This window comes from Fukomys damarensis, unplaced genomic scaffold (assembly GCF_012274545.1).
Source record: "Fukomys damarensis isolate Sample0158 unplaced genomic scaffold, DMR_v1.0_HiC HiC_scaffold_18, whole genome shotgun sequence".
Taxonomy (NCBI): domain Eukaryota; kingdom Metazoa; phylum Chordata; class Mammalia; order Rodentia; family Bathyergidae; genus Fukomys; species Fukomys damarensis.
The window spans coordinates 50887722-50909606 of NW_022900930.1; the positions used below are offsets into that span (position 1 = coordinate 50887722).

At 45.8% G+C, this 21885-nt stretch overlaps 1 protein-coding gene across 8 annotated transcripts in view; it reads right to left on the minus strand.

Annotated features, from left to right (window-relative positions):
* Window positions 1–21885, minus strand: part of Mcph1 (microcephalin 1) — a 199245-nt gene that overhangs the window by 121738 nt on the left and 55622 nt on the right. For 5 of the 8 annotated variants that reach the window (XM_033765542.1, XM_033765540.1, XM_033765543.1 and 2 more), the window contains 3 exons: window positions 20814–20857; window positions 18361–18523; window positions 617–694 (listed from right to left, as the gene is read on the minus strand). In XM_033765542.1, the coding sequence (XP_033621433.1) occupies window positions 617–694; window positions 18361–18523; window positions 20814–20857 (285 nt within the window). The remainder of the gene's footprint in view (window positions 1–616; window positions 695–18360; window positions 18524–20813; window positions 20858–21885) is intronic. The other 3 variants (XM_019206955.2, XM_033765545.1, XM_033765546.1) reach the window with 1 other exon arrangement.

Here is a 21885-nt window from a genome sequence, read left to right on the forward strand (position 1 = left end):
ATAAGGCCACAGCTGAGCACTCAGATACCAACTGCTGGAAGGAATCAGCTGCCACATGGCAGCCACAGTTCTGAGAATGAAGCTAACTTCCATACCACTGTGCTTCCAATAAAGTATCAAATCACTTTTTTATTGTTTAATCTTTAAAGAAAAGTAGAACCTGGAACTTTTCCATTAAACATATGAAACACTTAAGAGTCAGTAAAACTGAAGTAGGTTTAAGAAAACCATCAAAATATAAAGACTATACCATAATGCTAGCAAGCCACAATTTTATACCTATCAGTTCTATCTCTATTAACAGTTTTTTAAAAACAGTATTCAAGATGTAATGCTACCTACCCTAGAATAGTTTTTAAAATTACTTTTGTTTTTCTCAATCCTGAAACTAAAATTTCTTGAGACCACATTTCTTACTCCAGTTTTGTAAAGTACCATCACATTTTCAATACGATCTCATAAATAAATAAAAGGTATTAAATTCTGTGGATATGTTTTTAATTTCAGCATGACTGCCCTTAGTAACTTGAGTTTATGTTTATAGTGATTTCCTAAGCAAACAAAATTCCATTTATCATAAGAAAAACAAAAACAAAAACGAAAACATTCGACTTACAGGAGCTGCCGGGAAGTAGGTGGAGAGTTCAAAAGGCTCCTCAGAAATCCAGTGACCCAGCTCCAAAGACCACAGTACCTATAGGAATGAGCAAGCGAAACAGACTTTATAGACTCATTAGGCTTTTGTGGGCAATGACTGCCTAGTCACTTTGATGACACACTGAAAACAAAAGAAACAAGCGGCAGAGTACTCCATACTCCATAGATCTAAAAAGTTGTGTTCTCAGACACCAAAGTGACTACAGAATCTCCATGTTGTACAAGAGTTATGAATACTAATAAATACTTGGTTAAGAAAAAGATTAATAATAATTAGAAATACAAGTTATTACCTTAGGGATATTAGATATTTAATTGACCCATTTTTAAATACATGAAATAATATATATATTTTAAAATTCCAAGGTATCAATTTATAGTCATTTACAAACACTTCTCTATAAATATTCTGTGACTTTAATAATTTAAACAATGCATTGGGAGACGACAGACCACAAGCCCAAAGTTAAACAGTAATCCTTTGGATCTCTGATGGTTTGACCAATGGCCGATGCCTTTGAGAGAAGATCTCCTCAAAGAGTAGTGTCTCACAGCAAGCTTTCACCTTTATCTTCACCATTACCACCACGCTGTTATTATTTGAGTCCACAAGTTTTAAATGATCACGAGAATGTTTTCATTTTTTAATTCAATAATGAGAATCTGCAGTCTTCTCCATTCCATGACCAAACTCCCTGATAATGTTTCTACACACAGGTAGACTTTTACATCTACAATAACCAAACTGAAACATACACTCAAGTTTATTTAAATCTGGATTTTTATTTCTTACATTCAGTGAACCCACTGTCCTTTTGTACAGTTGCTACCTAAAGTATAAGCTCTTTTTTGCTGACCACAAATGAGGCCCAATTCTTCCTGTTTGTTAGTTTCTAAGGCCCAGTAATATTTATAGGAGACCAGCAGTTCAAGCCTGGCTGGGCCAGGTGCACCACACTCCTGTCTCCTGAGCTAACTCGGAGACCTTGCTAAGGCTGAGCTAACTCACCTAAGTGTGTAGACGCTGGGTCTAACAGGCTACACCTCCACCCCTAGTCCGTGACTCCTTCGCCTCGCCCAAGAAAAATCACCCCACCATATGTCTAGCCAGTAAGATATCGCCCAATGCTCTCCACTAACGTATGGATCTGCACAACCTATAAGAAAGTGCCATGCAATTAAATGCTCCTCCCATGCTCCTCACCCACGGTTGTCCATATGTAAGCTATATAAGCCTGTGCATTTCCTACATAGAGCAGAAGTGTTCCAGAAACCTCCCCAGGGTCTGCCTGGTGATTCCACACCTTACCCTCCCAGTCCAAGCTCCCAAACCGAACTCCACAGACCAAGTAGTGGACGACAACAAGACCAGTGTTGAATTTTGCTTTTTTAAAGCTCTTTTACTCAATGTGAGAGAACAATGTATTTTGGTTATAAGAAGAGGCACAAAAGTGGGATAAATAACCATGAGAAGAGGACACCCAGGATGAATGCAGTTCTCAGCACCAACTTGATCTTGAAATGGATGCATTTATTTACTCAACAATGACATTATGTGTTCGTTTATGGATAATTCTGTGAGAGTCCACCACTGGAACTAGAGGTAGGTCCTGGAACAAGAGCGCTAAACTCACTAGTCATCCATACCTGGTGGGTGATGTGAAAGGAAGCCACACAGCATGAAGGCATGAGGAAAAGCCACAAAGAATAGAGGCATGGAGGGAAGTCATACAGGATGAGAAGCATGAAGGGAAATCAGACCGGATGCAGGCATGAAGGGAAGCCATAAAGGATGGAGCAATGAAGGGAAACCACACAGGATGGAAAGCATGAAGAGAGATGACACAGGGCGGAGGCATGGAAGGATACAAGACAGAGGTAAAGGGGCGCTCCACAGGACAGAGTATGTAGAAAAGGAAGCCAAACAGGACGACTTTGCTCAAATGGTGTTGTTATGAGAACCTCAGGTAGAGCAAACCAACTCAGTGTAGAAGAAAGGAAAGGTGCACATAACAGCTAACATCTGAAGCTGGGTCTTATGTCATGAGTAAAAGTCATCAGACAAAGGGAAAGGCCCATCTGCTCATTCTTGACTACAGCGGCCGTGCCATGGACAAGTGGTAAAGGGAAGAGTGCTGCTTGGAGAGAAGCATGAGGCACAGCAGGCGGCACGGTGTCTGCACCCCAGTGAACGGAGAGGCACCAGTGCAGGGCAGAGCAGAGGGGATGGGACAGTTGAACAACAGCCCGGATGAGACAAGAGAAGCAGCTTGGGGTGGAGGGTGGCAGTGCAGAACAGGAACGGTGCTCAGTGTGGGAAAATCTGTGTCCATTAGAGATGAGAATATCAAGTTGTGTTCTCAGGAACTCTGTTCAGGGTACTACGTAGTCTTCAGTTAGCTCTGTGTATATGGCAGCATTTTTTCATCTAGGTACTTTTCTCCTAATTTTTATTGAATAAAGAACACTGGGGGAAAATCTGTTAATGAGTTCAGTGAAACAAGGTATTAGAAAATTGGTAACTTTATACCAAAACCAGATTTCTCCCTAGCTCTTTATGGGGTGGTAGTTGCAAAGATTTAAGTAAAAGTATTTACCTTACTTTTATTGGCCACTGTACACAATCATGTTGAGAGACACAGATACACTACCAATATATACGGTCTCCACAAGCTCATAGTCAAATTAGTATATAAAAAGCTTCAAGATGAGGTCCCTTCTCAGACATGAGGCAATGTGAAGCAGTACACTGGCGAACATGATGTGCCCGTGAGAGGAGCCAAGGACCAGTCTTTAAAAAGTGTGTGGCACCAAAGTTCAAATAAAATCCACAATAAAATGTCAAGTGACTTTAAAAAACCTCGAGGAGAAAGCCCAAGTCCTCTGAATTTGTTCCTTTCTAAATGTTAAGAAAATAAACCACAAGAGAGCTACAGTAGAATTTTGATAAGTAAATTTATACATTTAACTTACATGGCTACCCCCAGAATTAACATTGCATAAGACAGCAAAAACACTGATTTATTAATTCATCAAATCAGAAAAGCAGTATCAGCTCTGGGCTTTAATAGTTTCATTAGCCAAATCTATCTTTACCTTACCTTTCCAGAATAGGGAAAATCTACTTTGCAGGGTCACAGATAGCGTTGCAATGAACTAAAAAAGAAAATATTAACCCAACATACTTCCCATAAAATGCCTGATAAATCAAAATAACTAAAAGTCTAAATAAAGCGAGGGGTAGAGACACACGAAGGTGGGTCAAATTCTACTCAGTCCTTAAAAGGGGCACAAAGTTATTCTAGCATCTACTACAACAGTTCTACACATCCTGTGTGTGACACACTAGGTAAGAAAAATGGCATCTTTAATATCTGAGAATCATCATTCATCAACCAGCCTTGTTGATGAACTCACATACGGCCTTGCTGTAGTCATTTAGCTGAACAGCTGCGAAGGAAAGATGCCCACGGAGCAGGGTGGCTGTGCAGCTTCCACCCAGGACTCACGGATGGTGCTCTCACTTCCCATCTCCTTGCCCCACTTGGGCAAGAGGCAGCGGTAGAGGAGCTGCTGGGAGCTCAAGCTACGAAACAACACTGCTCCTAAAGGGAAGCTGGGAACAGCGTTCCACTCATCTTCAAGCATTTTACTTTGGATGATCGTAGGCTGACAAGAGTCAAAAATACAGTCCACAGAGAGTTCTCACTTACTCTTCACCTGGATCTCTTTAACACCTGAGGCTACGCCTTGGTTCCTCTCCTCCAAAAAGGCTCCAGTCTGAGCAAGTGTGGTTGTGCATACCGGGAGGCTGCAGCTGGAGGGTCGCAGATTCAAATTCTGCCTGGGCAAGTTAGTGAGACTTTGTCTCCAAATAAAAACTGAGGAAAGAGTTGGGGATGTAGCTCACCGTGAATCCCAGCACTGCCCCAAACACAGCAAACAAAGCAATGAAAAAAAGCGCATGTCTCTCCCCCTCCCTCTCTCTCTTTCTCTGTCTTTGTTGCTTTTTCTCATAAGTTTTCACCACAAAAATCCTGATAATGTTTTATCAGACATTATACTTCAGTTTTGGGTGGTGCCAGTACACAGCACATATCTGGGAATTGGAATCCCAGCTGTTCACTGCCAGGATTCAAGTGAATTTTGTATTCTGACCTTGAACTCTGTAACCTTGCTTAATTTGCTAGTTCTAGGAACTTTAATTTTTGGTACTGGGGATCGAACTCAGGACCTTGAAAAAGTTAGGCATGGTGCTGCTGAGCAGGAACTTGAAACAAGATACATCTGTTGGTGTTTTCTACGCAGACAGTGATATCCTGTGTGAATGGGAGCAGCTTTATCTCATCCTTTCGAACACGTCACTGCATGCAACTCCAGTGCAATGAGCAAGAGAGAATGTTAAAGGTCCCAGAACTACTCTGTGAGGCAGATTAATTTTGTTCTGAACAGGAGAGCATAAAAACCTAACATGTTCTTGTGTATAAATTAAGGTATCTATTGACTGTTTTTAAAAAGCGCATCTTTGAGAGGAGTTTTAAGGTCACAGCAAATGAGGAGGTGGAGAGTCCCCTCACCCTCGGCCACACATTCATGGCCCTCCAGAGTGCTAGAGGCTTCCTGGAAGTGAAGGCAGGGCCTGGCACCTGCTGCTTGTGCTAGGGGACCATCCTGCTTTCTTTCCAGGTAGCTGCAGCCTTGGTCCCCAGTGAAGAGCTAGGAAACTGAGTTGCGGAGGAGACCACAGTTTAGCACCAGCAAGCACCAGCTGCACTCCTTTTTCTTAAGATTCACCTCATTTCTTAACACTTTCTTCACTGCCTAACAAATTCTCTTCTCAAATTCTCCAAGATAAAATTTATTCAGAAAGTATTCTGTGGCAAAAATGCTAAGTGAGGCATGCTTAATTTCTGACTTCTCAAAAAAAAAAAAAAGATAAAAGGGGGAAAATGACCAAGCTATTTTAATGAACTACTGGTATGAAAAACATAACGAAATGGTGAGGCCAGCTTAATTCAAGAATTACAGACATATTAACAGTCAGTTTTTGGTAAACAAAATTACTGTAATTCTAACATTACTTTTACTCTGAATTTGGAAGGCCCAGCCTTCTTGGCCCTGGCGCTGGGCCGTCTCCAGAGCACCCTGTGGTACCAAGTGCACTCGTGGGAACCTAACTGCTCAGGGAATCAGGGACGGGACCTCTTTTCAGGCAAATGTCAACACCAGTCTCTGCATACAAAAGAGAATACAAAGTACCCGCACCCAGCAGATTAAAACTCAGATCGCACAGAAACTTGTGCCACAGATTTAACCCATTTACTTGATCTGACACAGCTGAAACGTCTACTTCAGTCCCTGCTTTCACTGTATCTAAAACAGATGTCGGCCTGCTTCCTGCGGGTGTCATCTGGTGAGAAATGGCTGGACTTGTCTTGGCCACCACGGCCCCGCACTGTCCCTCGGCCAACTGTGTGGAAAAGTTGATTGTTAAGGTTTCTGAATGGTACAGAAACATACACAGCATCTGAGTTCCTTTACTGCCAGAGAAATAAAAGTAACTCATTACCCTCATATTTACTATTTTTAGCTAACCAAGTTATACAAATAAAATCGTAAAACATTTCTCCGCAGACTTTATAGATTCTTTACGGTCTCAGTTACTAGGGTGATTTTTCTCAAACAGCAGAGCGAGACAGAATCTGCAAGTGTGTGCACTGCTTTGTTAGTTCTCGGCTGCGACCCTCCAGGATGCAAAGTCCACCAGGCTCGGCTGCTCAGAGCTCATCAGCTGCTGCTGTGTGGCAGGAGCTCCGTACGCATCCCTCGCTACAGACAGAAGGGCCACCTGTGGCTATTGAAAGAGTGTGGTGATGAGCTACTCCCAAGGTTCCCCAGAACTTCAGGGGACGGCCATGGGCAATGCCAATAGCATACTTTTTGATAGCAAGATAAGTGGGTACGTATGTCCCGAGCACATTGGAGCCAGAAAGCAGAGGAGGTCCAGTCCAAGGAGGCCAGCATGGTCTGGCAGAGTTTCAAGGCAATAACACTGGTTCCAAAATAAGCCACTGCTCTGTTTCTAACACATCTCAGAACACTGAGAAATGCTTCCTATAACTCCGTGAAGTTCCTTTAAGACACAAACATACTTGGAGGACTAATGCCTGCCTCAGTGCAACAATCTGTCACACACGATTTTGTTGACTGGACTGAATCGCCGAGGATACATTAACCACTGGAAAGCCGTGTGTCCACAATGCTGTGATTTTAGTGCAGGGACACAGTTCAGAAACACCCAAGCCCATGGGTGGGCACCTGAGAGAAAAACAGCTCCAGACGGTTTGTGGAAGGTTCCAGATAAACCAAGTCAAGGGTGCACATACTGATGAGTAGCTAAAGGTGGGGTGCTCTGCAGTTAGAAAAGTGACTGTGCCGAGATGTCAGCGAAACGTGAGGCTGCAGGGCCTCCCTGACATGAGCTGAAGCCAGGCCACATGCAAGGAGGGACTCGGAGACCTACAGGAGTGATGGCTAACACAGAAGAAGGCTCAAGAAAAGCAGTGCAAGGCCAGCAGCTGTGATTCCAAACGACAGACGGGAACAACCCCCCACAAACCCCCACCAACCACCCCTCTGGTTAATTCTGGGTCTGATCCATTTAAACAACTGCCTGTTAGAGTGAATTCTGTTTTAATAATCATAGCCTTAGTCTTGATCTTTTGGCATTCCCCCCCCAAAATGTCCAATGTCTGCATCAAGCATGCCCCATCCTCTTGTGTGCTCTGCCTCTCCTGGCTCCAGAGTTGGCTTTGTTTGCCCCTCCCTCCCCCTCCTCACCCCAGATGCCATGGCTGCAAACAGTCCACACACTGATGGCTCCCAAGTGACTGCCTATGGGCCTAACCTCCCCCTACACAGACACACAGACACGCATGCTGTATGTGATTTCTCTGTTAGAATGACCGATAGAATCTTCGATTCCCTAACCACAATTTTCATTGCACCCCAACTGCTACCCACACTCTCTCCCCGTGCACTCCCATCTTACTGCCTGACACCCTGCCCACCTCAGCTATGCAGTAAGAGGTATAGTTAGGAGTCACCCTGCCTCTCCACGCCACAGTGTGCCAGCCCGATCTCAGCACCACCTACCCACCAATGCCCTCCTTGCCTCACCTCCATCGCTTCCCCCCTGGGCCGTCCTTGCCTGGAGTGGCTGCCCACACTCTGGCTGTGCCTGGCCCTTGATAGCCTCCCGAAGCCTGTCCTCCTCCCTCTGAGGGTGCAGGTCCTTCTCTTCTTGCAGAACCGCAGCCTTAGGACCTACGCACCTGCTTTCTGTGCCGGGTGCATCAGGCAGGTTTTCTACAGCCCCTTCGCCTACTCAGAGAACAATAGTAACGCAGAGATGGGAAAATGATGATAAATCTTTCATAATCAAGTCTGAGATTGTTACAGGTGAGTATGTTGTCGTCTAAAAAAGAACTGGCTCTTTCAGACTCTACTGATAGTCGTTCCCAGATGGAGTCACAGTCCTGGTCCCAGGCCTCTCCACCCTATCACAGTTGGGACACAAAAATCCCTCAGTTTCTCAGGTGAGTCACATTTCTGCATCTGCTCTCAACCATGAGATCATGGAGAGCTCAGCACCTCACAGGGGAAAGCGCCCAAGTCCTTCCAGGTGAGGAGCCTGCTGGGGTAGGGGAACTGACAGACCCCGCCTGCAGGATCCCCTGCCATGTCCAGCAGAGAGAATCACAAGGGGAGGTGTGTCTGTCCTGAAAGAGAACCCACGATTCAGTAGTGAATTCTCCAAACCAGGTGTGCACTGAGACGACTGCACAGGTCCCTGTCCAAGAATGACACTGTCCCTGACTTTCAGACCTGGGGCAGGGCAGACCTACACACCTGGCCACCCAGAGTCCCAGCTCCCGGGGTCCTCTCCACTGCACAGGGGCTTTGCATGGGCGAGGAGACAGCACTGTGAGGCTTCTGGGAAACATCCTAAGCCCTGCACTGAGGCATAGCAGAGCTGTACGATCAAGCCCAGGAAAGCACACACCACAGGCTGAGAGCCTTGCTGGCTGGGCACGGCCGGGACTCAGGCACGCCTGCTCAGCAGGGCCAGAGGAGCCGCCAAGCAGGACCTGTCTGCTAACACAAGGGGAGACAAGCATAGGTTTCAGATGCGTCTTCGGAGGAGTCTGGGGAAGCTGTGGCTGAGCAGGTTCAAGCTCTGAACAGGCTCCGCATGAGGAGGGTGACATGGCTTTCCTTGGGGTAAAGGGAGAGAGAGGAAAGGCCTCTCTGGCTTCGAGTTCACCCTGACATTTGATTCTGTGGTCTTCTCACTTGGGGCTCACTGAACCCAGTGTGAGAAAGCCCACACTGCACCAGGATAGTCCATCGATTAGGACGTCTTGAGCTACAAAACACCGAAATGTGTTAACAGTTCATCTCACAGAAACTTTGTGGTAGACTGGTTTAACTTATAAAGCCCCGTTCTCACTAAGACCCGAGTTAGTTTTACAACCCTAGTACGAAGCTTCCCTCACAGGCTCTCAGACTCCCCATGCAATGGGAGCTGGGGTAAGGGGGCGGCTCACAGGACCACTTGGCTCTTGGGGACCTAAGAGTGGCTCAGGGTCTGGGCAGAAGTGCAGACACGACAGATAGGCAGAATGTGGGCAATGCTGAGTTTGGGAATGAGGTGACAAGCATGTCCAAAGATTCACAAAGTGCTGTGTTTGACAAATATAACGACACTATGTGAATCCAAAGGGACCCTTTGGTCAAATCAGCTTCTTCACTTTCTGTTGTGTTACTTTCTGTCTCCCATGAAGAGGAAACAGAGCAACCCTGGATGCCATTTTCTATTGCTATGGATTGGCCAGGCAAATCAGTCATGATGCAGAACAAACACGAATCATCTTTTCTGAAAACAGAATTAATGATGGAAGTAGAAACCGTTGTGAACATGCAGAAATCATTAACAATGTCCTCAAGGAAAAAAACAACAAAATGAATTAAAAAATTAAAACTGAACCGTTAGAAAATCACTTTTTTCTCAACTAGTCACTGACAATTATCTAAGCTTAAAGAACTGCTACAACACTCCTTTACTGAACGTTCCAGAGAACACTACACAAACACTGAAATAAAAACATTCTCAGCAGTGTTTTTCTTGGAGGCAAGTTTTCAATGATAGCCAAAGGGAATATTTAAAGAATCCCCCAACTGCACTGGAGACAGGGTGAGAAGGAGGAAGGGGGAGCGAGAGAGACACAGAGAAAGAGGGAAAGAGGTGAGGAGGGAAGGGGGAGGGAGAGAGAGAAACGGAGAGAATCTTTAACACCAGACACTTCATCTTGACTTCACAGGAAGTGGCAACCTGTGAGTTTCATTATCTAAATCTACATGCAAATTGTAGGCTGAGTACTGCACTGGATATTTTAAGCTTTAGAAATTTTGTGGAGTAGTTTTCTTAATGGTGGTAGCCACCACTTTCTCTCAAAGAAGTACATTATGTTTGTACTACTGAATTCCTTAAAATAATTGAAGAAGGGTAGCTAGGCAAGAGGCACGTAACTTTGTCTCACTGATGACTGAGATGAACAGATACAGCTCATTTCTAATTTTTTTTAGGGTGGAAGTCAGCATAAGCTAGAGGAATCAATATGCACGTCATGCCAGCAAGGAGCACCGGTGCCAGTCACAGGTAACAGGAGTCACATAAGCACGTGTTCTACTTTAGGTTTTGGCATCTGGTCAACCACCCAGGTGCTGGCAGTTTGCACGCGGTGAAGAACTCAGGCGTCGTCACTGGTGAAGCAACGCCCACAGCTGTTTCTGTTGACAGAGGCCAAGCCTCCAATCATTAGTCTCAAAATCTGAATCTAGTGATAGCACTAGATGGTTTGTGAAAAAAATTAAAACACATGAACAACAATGCTACTGTGGCCTTAAAAGAAGTGTTTCAAACAGCTCGGAACTGACCTCAGATAAGGAAGGAGTTGTCTTCTCAGGTACCTGGAGGGACAGTGCAGGCCCACTGCCCCTCTTCCCAGCCTCAGCCCAGGTTTCCTCCCCATTACGCGTCCCTAATTCAGGGACTGAGACCCCACCGAGGCCCGTACTAAATGATTGCTCCTGCACACACCAGGCGTCAATCACATGGTGTCCTTGGGGAACATAAACCTAGAGATTCGAGACAGTAACTGGCGTTTACAGCTTGCTGGGGGGGGGTCTGAGTTATCACTTCTATTGTAAAGCAGAATCAGTTAAGCTGTGCCACCGTCCCTCTGAGGTGCCACATGACCCTGGGACATACGCAATCACACAGGGGAGGCTGTAAGTCCGCGCCTGGCCAGCCCCAGCCAAGGCTACTCGGCAGAACGGCCCAGCACTGGCCAGTGTAGCAGTGCTGCCACCTCACAGCTGGAGATGAAGCCCACAACGGCCCCTCTTCACTGAACTCTTCCTATCCCATGTCACCTCCTGCTAACTCCTAACACAGCTGAGGCCTGGGCTGCATTACAGCACGGGGGTCTTCTATTCCCAACTAATTTCATTGTGTGCACAATGCTGACCTAGGCATTGTGAATGACAATAACAGGAAAATGGAAATACATGGCAATCTCTAAACAGCGCCTGGTGTACATATTTACAAATATGTGTTTTCAGTGTAACATTTAAACTCTAATTTTCATTCTCTTCTTTTTCTCTTTAACAGCTGTCTGTTGACGTCTGTGCCCAGCGTGGAAGGAATCTAGCACCAAGTGGTAGGTAGGTAAATAAAATCTACGAACCTGTCAAGATTGTAGCTGTGGAAAGACCTGTGGCATAGTTAGTGGCTCACTAAAGATGAATGTTGAGGCAGCTGCTTTGGCACTATTTAAAATCACCTCAGAGCACTAACTGGCCATGTCCGCACACACACTGCGCTCCAGTGCTCCATTCCCAAGGAAGGCTGCTGGAGCCCGTAGCTCTGCAGCTCAACTTTGGGCCACCTGAGCTGTGCCCTCGAGTCCCACGAGCCAGGCTCACCCCCTCCACCCAGAGCCCTTGGCACTGCAGGGCAAGCAGGGCCTCCGGAGGGAACTCTAGCAGCTGGGGCTGGTGTAGGAATGTGCGGTCATCTTCCTCATCCTCAGTGCTTCTCTCTTACACGTTCCTTCACCCTGTGCTTTCTGAACTCTGCGCCCAGAGGTCTAAGGCAGTGTGCTGGTGTCCACCCTACTGGAGGCTCAGGGGTCCTGGCCCCGCTCCCGTCTCCGGACTGCAGCATCCAGCTGGTGCATCCAGGTTTGCAGACTCACACTCCAGGCTCTGCCTGTATTTGTATTGCCATCTTCCTCTGGCTTTCAAAGCTCTGTGAAAGCCTTTCCTTACTAAATTCAAGTAAATTAAAAATTATCAACCCAGAGTGCCATGAACCGTGTTCTACTGCTTCTGTGGAATTAGTACAATAGTAGCCCAAAGGTACCTATGTTCTAATCCCCGAGGATGTGAATATACTGCCTTCTATTAGGTGGGCCAAGTAGAGCATTCTTCAGTGTTTCTGTCATGATGAATACTGGTATTACCCGACACAGCCTCAGTGACAGACATGCTTGCGTGTGTGAGGTGTGGGGATGCAGGCCCTAGCTGCTTGGTGTTGACTACAACTCATAGTTTTATGGTGATAACAGATGTACTTAAAATGTGCATGCTGTATTAAAAAGGAATTAAGCAAGTAGAAAAGGCCACCACAGGCACTTGGTACTCCTTACACGAAATGTATGATTAGACACTGTGTGTCCGTCACCGTTTTGTCTCTGTGACCGAACACCTGAGAAAACAGCTTTGCAATAGAGAAGGGAACGTAGTCATGGCTTCAGTCCACGGTCGTGTGGCCCTGCCACTGGGCCCATCATGAGGGGAAACACCACGACCACCCCTTCACCGGGCCCCAACCCCTAAGTTCCTTTACCTTCCAGGATGCCAAAAATGTATCCTTTTCTCAGTAGACGAAGCCTCTCATGATCCAACCTCTTCCCCAAAGCCCATTGGCAAGGAAGCATTCGACCGAGTGAGCCTTTTGTGGGGACGCCGATAGCCGAGGTGGCTTTTTGCCCTCATCCCTCCTCCATTCCCTGAGTGTCCACACACCAGGTGCAGGAGGAGAGAAGTGAACAAAGCAGGCACAGCTTCTGCACCCACGTAGCCGCAGTCTAAGGACAGTGGGCCAGGTACTCACATAGTGCCAATGGCAAGGGGGACAAATGTTACCTAAAATTACAGGACACATAGCCCAGGTCGTTCCTATGGGGCAGGGGCGCGATAGGGTCAGAGATTTTCTAGAGACATCAGGAGATGTGTGGAGGACTGCAAGAAGTGTTGGGTATCATAAAGGGGTCTAAGTGGAGCGGGAACCCGGTGGGCTGGGAACGGCAAGCACAGCAGCCAGGAAGAAAGGTGGCCAGGAAGTTGGATTGGCTAAGGATGAAGGGCTTCACCCTATCTGAAGGGCAAGCCACTGAGGGAAATAACTGGCAAAATCATGTTCCAGGGCTAATCACTCGAGCAGCTTTGGAAAAATGGCTCCCAAATGACATAAACCATTAAAAAAATGTGGTAATTGAGGAAATCTAAGTAAGGACCTGATACTTCATGTATTAGCCAAATCACTGCTAATGGTATGTTTTTTTGTTTTTAAGTGATTTGACTCTTAGAGGTATTTGCATGAGTACTTTCGGGCAAAATGTGCGCGCGCTGAGTTTGCCTGTGGAACGCTCCAGCTCTGAGAAGGATAAAACAAGGCAGGAGAGAGGAAGCAGGAGTTGCAGGTGCTGAGGATGGGTGATGAGTTGAGGAAACCCAGGCCCTGCTCCTCTTGCTTCTGAAAGGAGATGAAGGGAGACAAGCACATCCAGGAGGGGCAGTGGCAGTAGGAAGGTCAGTGCAGGCTGAGCGCGACTTGGGAGCAGAACTGATGAACTCAGGGGTGGTGGAGTTGGGACGGTGTGGAATGAAGGATTCTTCTCAACTTCTAACCAGTCCAAAGGAGCAAAGAGAGATGGAGAATGTACTGTACCTATTTGAGGCTAGGGAAGACCAGATGCAATTTAACATGTTGAGCACAGACATTCCAATGACATTTTTAAATACATAAGCAGCAGGATGTGAGGGTCTGGGCTGTGACTTTAACTATGTGTGTCATCGAAGTATAAATGCTGTACAAAGTCTCAGGCCTTAGGATTCCAATCCGGAAGCCCATGTGGCAAGAGTTTTTAGTAGAGGATGAGTTCAGTCTTCATGCAGTGAGCGTGTAAGTGGTGGGCCGGGTGTGCTGACAAGAGAGCAGGAAAGACGATGGGTGGGGACAAAGCTAAGCATGACCCTGCGGCAGCCCACACTCCGAGCCACAAGAGAGGAGTGGCTGGGGTCAGAGCAGCCAAGAAAGGCTGGAGGAGTCGACTCAGGAGCCAAGGAATGAGGTGGCTCAAGAACAACTGTCATCAACTTTAAAAATGCTGCTGAGTTGTGAGCTGAAATAAACTTTTCTCTTTATGAAGAGTAAACAAATAAATAAGGGGATGCTGAAGTGTCACGTAAAAATACCACAATCTGCCCAGTGGTCCAGCCACACGGGGACACATCATGGAAGCCAGATTTGGCCTCAGCATCCTTTTGGGCCTTGTTCTGCACACACCAAGTCTGCAGGGCCAGCTGCAATTGCCATGCTGTGTGAGTAAGAAAGCAGCTTACCAGGGCAAGAGATCCAGGAGGCCCTGGTAAGGAGCAGGAGGAGCCCAACACAGGCAGGACCCCTCCCCAAAGTCTTGGGGGGCACGGCTGGCTCTGAGTCACCTCCCCTGAGGATGGCCAACTTCTCCCCCTAAAACGTATGCCCAGAGCTACATTGTCCCTCAGGAGTCTGGGTCCGAGTGGGTCTTTATAGGACCTCTCTGGGTATCAACAGCCCAAATCTGAAGGCAGGTCCTGTGGGCAGAGTAGGGGCCTGGTAGGAGCCAAGCTGTAGTCCAGCTTGGAGCCTCTCACAGGGGAAGAGGACCTCCTGGTCTCCGGGGACCTGGCTCACACAGGCAGCACACAGGGAGTGAGCAGCTACATTTTGCAATTCTGCTAATTCCAACATGGTTCTATATGACTATGCTAATAAAAAGTGCAAAATGAGCTATATTTTAAAAGCTAATCAAGGAAAAGGAGGTGATAACCACAAAAGCCACTGTATCAGGACGTTCCACTAAAGACATGGAAAAGGGGTGTATGAGGACCTCCAGGTGTGGGTAGTGCTGCTCCCTCGGTCAGGGTGGCTGTACCACAGTGCTGGCTTTTGACTTGCTAAACTGCACACTGTGTGTAATGTGGTAGAATTTTAAGAGTGCAGTGGGTGTCAGCAACCTGCAAACCACGCCCCCTTCACAGGGACAGGTGGGAACCAGGTGGGATGCACTGCTGAGTGTAGGGGCAGCAGGAGGTGAGGTGAGGACAGATGAGGGTTTGTGAACATCGCCATGAAAGAGGCAGAAAAAGGCAGCACAGAAGCCAGAGAAACCCAGGGGACGATATTTCATTTTAACATTAAAAAAGGAATTCTAAGGCAGAAGAGATGAGATGAGGACAAAGTGCTGACAGAAGTGTCCAGAGGAGGCAGCAGCTGAAGATCCAGGATGCAAAACTGCCCAAAGGAAATCTGACTCTTAAACCGCGGCACTGGCAGGTCCAAGTTTTCACTGAGCCACATTAGGTGCACATTCCACAAAAAATCTGCAAACAATCAAAGTGTATGCACCTGAGTGTGTGCCTATCGTCACCTGTGTGCATTTCCAGCACCTCAGGGTCAGGGCTGGTGCTGCCCTTGGCATTCAGACCCTCTCCCTCCCACTCAAACTGCTGGCAGCGGCTCATCTGTCACCCTTCCCAGCAGTTTGCCCCTTCTGGGCCATCGTGTAAGTGGCACTGCGCAGTACATAACCATTACCACAGCTCAGCAGAGAACCATCCAAGTTTGTGTGTGCCATCATCTCTATTCATGACTGAGTAGTGCTCCACTGCACAGATGGGCCTGTTTGCTCACCCATTTTCCCACTGAGGTGAATCTGTGCTGTTTCTGGGTTTGGATAATTATAAGTAAAAACACTACAAGCACTTAGGTGGTGATCTGTGCATGAATACAAGCTTTCATTTTTCTAAGGTAAATAAGTACCTGGGAGTGGGGCTGCTGTGTGAGACGGCAAGTGCACATTTCACAGCACAGCAAACCGTTGCCCTGTGCTCAGAGCGGTGGCCAGCCTCCTACCACCACCAACAGGTGACGCGAGTTCCAGCTGCTCTGCATCCCTGCTTGGGGGCTGCTGGCAATTTTAACTTTAGCTATGCTAACAGATATGCAGCAGTGTCTCACTGTGGGTGGAAACTGAATTTTGTTAATGGTCAGGATTACTGGGCCTTTTCTTGTTTGGTTATTTGCCACTGATAATATCTTTGGTAAAATGTTCAAAAAAATCTGGTGTGCCAATTTTTGTTTGGGTTATTTTCTTGTTGAGTTTTGAGAGTTCGTTATATATTGTGGATGTTAAGTCATTTGCCAGACATGAGATTTGCAATTATTAGTAGTATTACTCGCCTTCTTTATAATATTTCTGAGTAAAATTGTTCAATTTTGGTGAAGTCTAATTTATTAATTTATTAATTTCAGTTATAGGTCATGCATGTGGTGCTATATTAAGAACTCTGCCTAAACTGAGGTCATGATTTTTCTCCTGCATTCATGTCGAAGAGCTCTATGCCTGCACACTGAGCTTAAGATCCACTCTGAGGAACCTGCTGTACACTGTGCGAAGCATGGGTTGGGGTTCCTTGTTTTGTTAGACTTCTCCATGGAACTGCCTTGTCACACCCATGGACAGTATTTTGTGGGTGTGTTTCTGGGGTCTGCTTGCCAATCCCAGCTGCCTTGGTTACTGCTGCTTTAAAGGATGACTGACATCTGTCCGTATCTCCCAAGATCCTGCTCAGACGCAGGCTGAGGAATTGCTACACCTACAGAGCCTTCTGGGGGCAGGGATACTGCACTGAGGCCTTAACCCACGAACACAGTATGTCCTGTCCATGTGTGGCTATTTTTATTATTATTCATTTATTTATTTATTTTGGCATCAGGAATTGAACTTGGGATCTTGTACTTGCTAGGCAGGTGGCAGTACCACTGAGCTAAATCCCCAGCGAGGTTTTTTTTTTTTTTTCAGTCAGCGTTGTACAGATTTGAGCATGCCGGCCCTGCACATGCCTTACTGGACCGATGACAGTTGGGTATTTCAGTGCTGACTTTGTATCCTTAAGCCCGGACAATCTGTTAAACTCAGAGACCAGCACTAGATGTGTGCAGTTGTGCTCCATGTGGTACTTCTTCCTTTCTAGTCTCAGCCGTACATGTACTTCTGTCACTCCCTTGTGGGACTGCAGTTCAGGGTCCTTTCCCTGGACAGAGACTGGCCTCAATGTGACCCCTGTATTACACAATGTCCCTAATGCCTGCTGTGCTCTTCTCCCGGTGACCCCCACACAGCATTACCATAACCTAAACTTGCATGCAGTTGTTTCCACATGTGATCAGCAGGACAGCAGTGGCTGGCACAGAACAGTGGCCTGCAGCATCCATGTAAATGCTACATTCTCTTGTCCGCACACTCAGGCTGTTCAGTGCCAAAAAGGAAGACCGAGGACAGAATCAAGTATATATGCTTCATGAAAGAGAGGGCGTTTGTCCTCTGAAACAGAATGGGGGAGGAGGTGACTCATCAAGATAGAGACATTCTGAATTGGAAAGAAACCCAGGAGCTCATTCACTGAAAATGGCTGTAAACTATATTTCACACAAATAAACACAAAGCAATGCTAGTACATAATTAGGTAAGGTGATCCCCAAATGCCACCAATGCAAAGATACCTTTTTTAGGATTTCAACTTTTCATGTTTCATGAGTTTAATCATGGATCTCTTAAACCTCTGGTAATGGAGTTGCAGGGTTAAGTTATAACACTGGAAAAAAACGAGAGCCAGTCTTGTAAGTCTGTCTGTAGTTTGTTTGCACAGTATAATTGTGCTGGCTTCAATTAACACAGAATTAATAATACATTGTAGGAGAGGAGGGAGGCGAACAGTTGGATGCAAAATATTACCAAGCAATAAATGATGACCTTTCATCTGAAAGTGTTTCTAGGATGGTCAGAGCAAGAATAGAATGGTGACAGACCATTTCAATTTTTATGACTTATGAAAATGAAAATATATTCCAAAAGTACCTTTAGTGGACAGAAATAAGAACAAATGATGTTACGGGTAGAAATACACTAGACAAAACATACACAAATAGGATTAAATGGACATGTTTCATCCTAAGTAAGCCTATCTGTAAAAGCAGTCACTGGATTCTTTCAGCTGTTCAAGCCATCCCCAGCACTGGTCACATTATTTCTGGGTCAAACACAGCGCAACACTCAGTTGAGTGTAAGAATACGCACTTGGTGTCTGCAGCCCACATCTGTCTGACCCGTTTCTACCTGCAGCTCCAGTGGTCCTGGCCACTCGGCCTCACCCTCCCCTGCCCTGTGTCCCCTGCTCCCAGGAGGGGCAAAGACCTGGAGCAGTTCTCTCAGGGAGACCCCACTGTCAAAGGTCAAGCACCAGGCTTACCCACTCGTAAGACAGCACCCAGCAGCCACGCGCAATCCCCAGCAGCACATTCAACGTGCGCAGCGGCTTCCCGGCCAGCACATGCGTTGTGGTCTCGCAGACTTCAGACACCAAGGAAAAGCCTTTCAGTGCATCCACCACCTGGATGACGACACTCTGCTTCCTAGCAGGGAGGAAACAGAAACTTGATGAGTGTGTCTGCTGCTCATGAGTATCATGGCAATTAAACTGAATAACAAAAAACTAGAACATGAAATTTTTAATTGGCTCTGGTTATAGCGCTTGTGTCTTCATTTTTTGACAGTCAGTAACATGAAATTTAGAAATAAAAACCTCTCCAAATCCCAATTCAAACTAATCTAAGAAAACAGGCTTGAGGCTGTAAATGGCAGGCAGCCCCAGGGCCACTGGTCTGCTGGGGACCGAGTAGGGACTGGGCCCCTGGCCACAGCCCACGAGTGCCCTCCCTTCCACACAGAGATTCACCTTTCAAGCACCCTGGAGCTGACCTGCACAGTCAGGACCAAGTTGTTTACTTTATTTTGAAAATACAAAAATTTCTGATTGTTACACACAGGTTTCCTACTAAGACAGGAAAAGACCCGCTTTATTAAGTCATTGTATCAAATCTTGAGGCAAACTCAACAGATGCATTTTGGTTTCATGAAGTTCACTATTGTTTACCTTCTGTTCTGTCACTCTCATAATGCTGCATGTACTGTTTCGCTTTGTTATTAAAGATAGTCTCTCTATCAAACATCCTTTCTGAGCAACTCTCGGTTCTCCTCTCTTCCTTTTATAACAACCTTTCCAACAGCTTGTTCTTTTTCTTTGCTTCTTGCTCTTTCCTGTGAGGTTTGAAGCTCCCAAGAGAACCTGAAGGATGTGTGAGGCCATCCAGACCACAGTGACCACAGCATACTCGGTGAGCCACAAAGCCACGACGTCCCTCTGCACAAGTTACTCCAAGGGGGCAGAGGCCGTGGCTTCCCTGCTGGGACCTGCCATCTCCAGGGCTCTTCCTCTAACTTTCGGGGCCTCGGAAATTTATCTCTAGCATGTGGTCTGCCTGCTAGGTGCAGGGTGGAACCACACCAATGTTTTAATTTTTTAGAGCTCTACAGGGTGGAGAAGCTGAGTGTGAAAGTCAAGATCCAGCCTGTCCCAGCTTGAACTTATCATCATCATGAAGAAATTTAGGGAAAAAAAATGCAAAAAAGACAAAATAAAACTAAAACTGGGCCGGGGATTTAGCTCAGTGGATCCACCGCCTGCCTTGCAAGCACAGGGTCCTGAGTTCGATCCCCGGTACTCAAAAAAAAAAGCAAAAAAGAATAAAAACCTCTAAACTATATCTCTAGAACTCTTCAGTTCTGGATATCAGATTTTCTCCTCCAAGTCTGGCAGCAACCAGCAGTTATTAAATAATGAGTAACAGTGTCTTTTCAAGGATCCCTCAATATGGAATCAAAATGTCCAGATCTGAAGACATACAAGAAATCTAAGATGAAAAAGATTGAGAATATGGCCGGCAAGGAAAGTTTTCTTTTTAAAATCATCAATAAAAAGTAGTCATTAATGTTTGTTTTTAATTTAGGAAACAAATACGGACTTTAAAAAATATTATGCACATATTCAATCCTAATTTCCATGAGACTAAGCATTCAATATACTTCATAGTACATTTACAACATTTTGTGTATGCTACTTTCCCACTCCACAATGTGTGCTGTGTAGTTAAGCATGAATCCTTTCATTTCCATGCCACAGGCGGGAAGAGGAGCTTCACAAAGCTACACAAAGGGGTCAAACATGCACTCTGCAGCAGCATACTCTTCACTCCAGTGTCCCAGTGTTTTGATGAATGTCTTAAAACCTCAAAGCCTATGATTGATTTAAAAAGTATGGTTTTCTTCTTTAACAGGAATTAAAAAATCTGTTACAAAGACTCTAGCCCTGTTTTTGTTGGATGCTCTCTACTGTGCTAAATGTGTAAGGAAGACGATAAGCGCGTGCCAGCAGCCTATTAACCCTTCCGAGAGATGCAGACAGCCACTCCAATGGACGCGGAAAGCCTTTTGCCACTGTGTTCTTTAAGACCTTTAAGGAAAATGTTTTGGCCAGCATATCTGTTTATTGAGTATCTATGGAGTGAGGGGTGGACAAACAAAGCCATTAGGAGTGAAACAAGCATGCTCAATCCTCAGTGCTGGGCATTAGCAAAACAGAGCACAGAACCTGTTAATGCTGTGTCAACAACCCGACATGGATTAAGTACTAAACGGTTAACACTAAACCACAGTTTCAGCTCTCAGTGATAGTCTCACTCACATTTTAATCACTAGGTAAAGCAACAGAGTACAGATCTATGGTTTGCTGAAAAGGAACATCAGTCTGTGCAAGAGGCCGAGCTCCACACTGAAGACAGCGTTGACTAAACAGCCGATACTTACTCTGATGGCATGCTTGTCATGACTAATGTTCTCGTTGGCTGAGACTGCAAGAGAAGGAACAAAAAACAGTCAGAAACATAAAAAGAAACTTTTCCCATACAAATAAACTTTAATAAGTTTTTGAAAAGTTACATCATTTAAAAATAAACAGTTAAGCATATATCAAAGAAAATAACTTTATATTCCCGGAAAAAAATAGCCCAAGAGATAGAAATTTAGATACTATCCCAAAACCAACCCAACATAATGGAGACACAAGGTGAAAGCACAGACGCTGCCTTCCTTCTCGCTCAGTCAGCCAGCGTATCTCCGCCATGAGGAGAGGGCAGGCAGGGCACGGTGAGGCTCGGCCCTGACCTGTCCCCGTCCCCATCCCCATCTTGTGGGCAGCCCTGCACACCCACCGCAGACACACGTGTGCTTCTCCTGAGTGGCCGAGCAGGTCCAGCACACACAAGAGCATCAGTCCACTTCCTGTGCTGGCGTCTGCTATTACCTGGAACTGTGCAGTTTCTTAAGAGATTTTTAAATACTTTTTACTTAGTAAGAAATGTGTGTTGAATGCAAAAATGTGAATGCTATTGAAAAATATATACATAATTAGAAATATGAATATGAATGCACTGTAATTCTATCAGCCAGAAATGACTATTATTTGGTAATATGTTCAGCCTAATGTGCAGTCTATGGGTTTGCGTGTGCATATAAATGAATTCACACTACTCATGCACCTCCATGATTCTGATGAGGGATTGCAGGTGCAGCCCACTGTGCGGTTTAAGTGGTGAATTGCTCCTGCACACACACTCACGTCTTGAATGGTCAATGTGCACTAAAGCAGAAGAACAAAAGGCACCAAAGGACAACAGGCTGACAAAAGCCACTGACTTGAAGATATATACTCTGTACGTAGGGAATGCAGAGAACTTAGAGTGAAGAAGGAACACAAATCAAAAAGACTTTCAGAGGGAGAACTCAGCACTCAGGAGGCGAGGCAGGACATTCCTAAGTTTGAGGCTAGGCTGGACTACATAGCTAGACTCTGTCTCTAAAAAGGAAGAAATCTGAGATG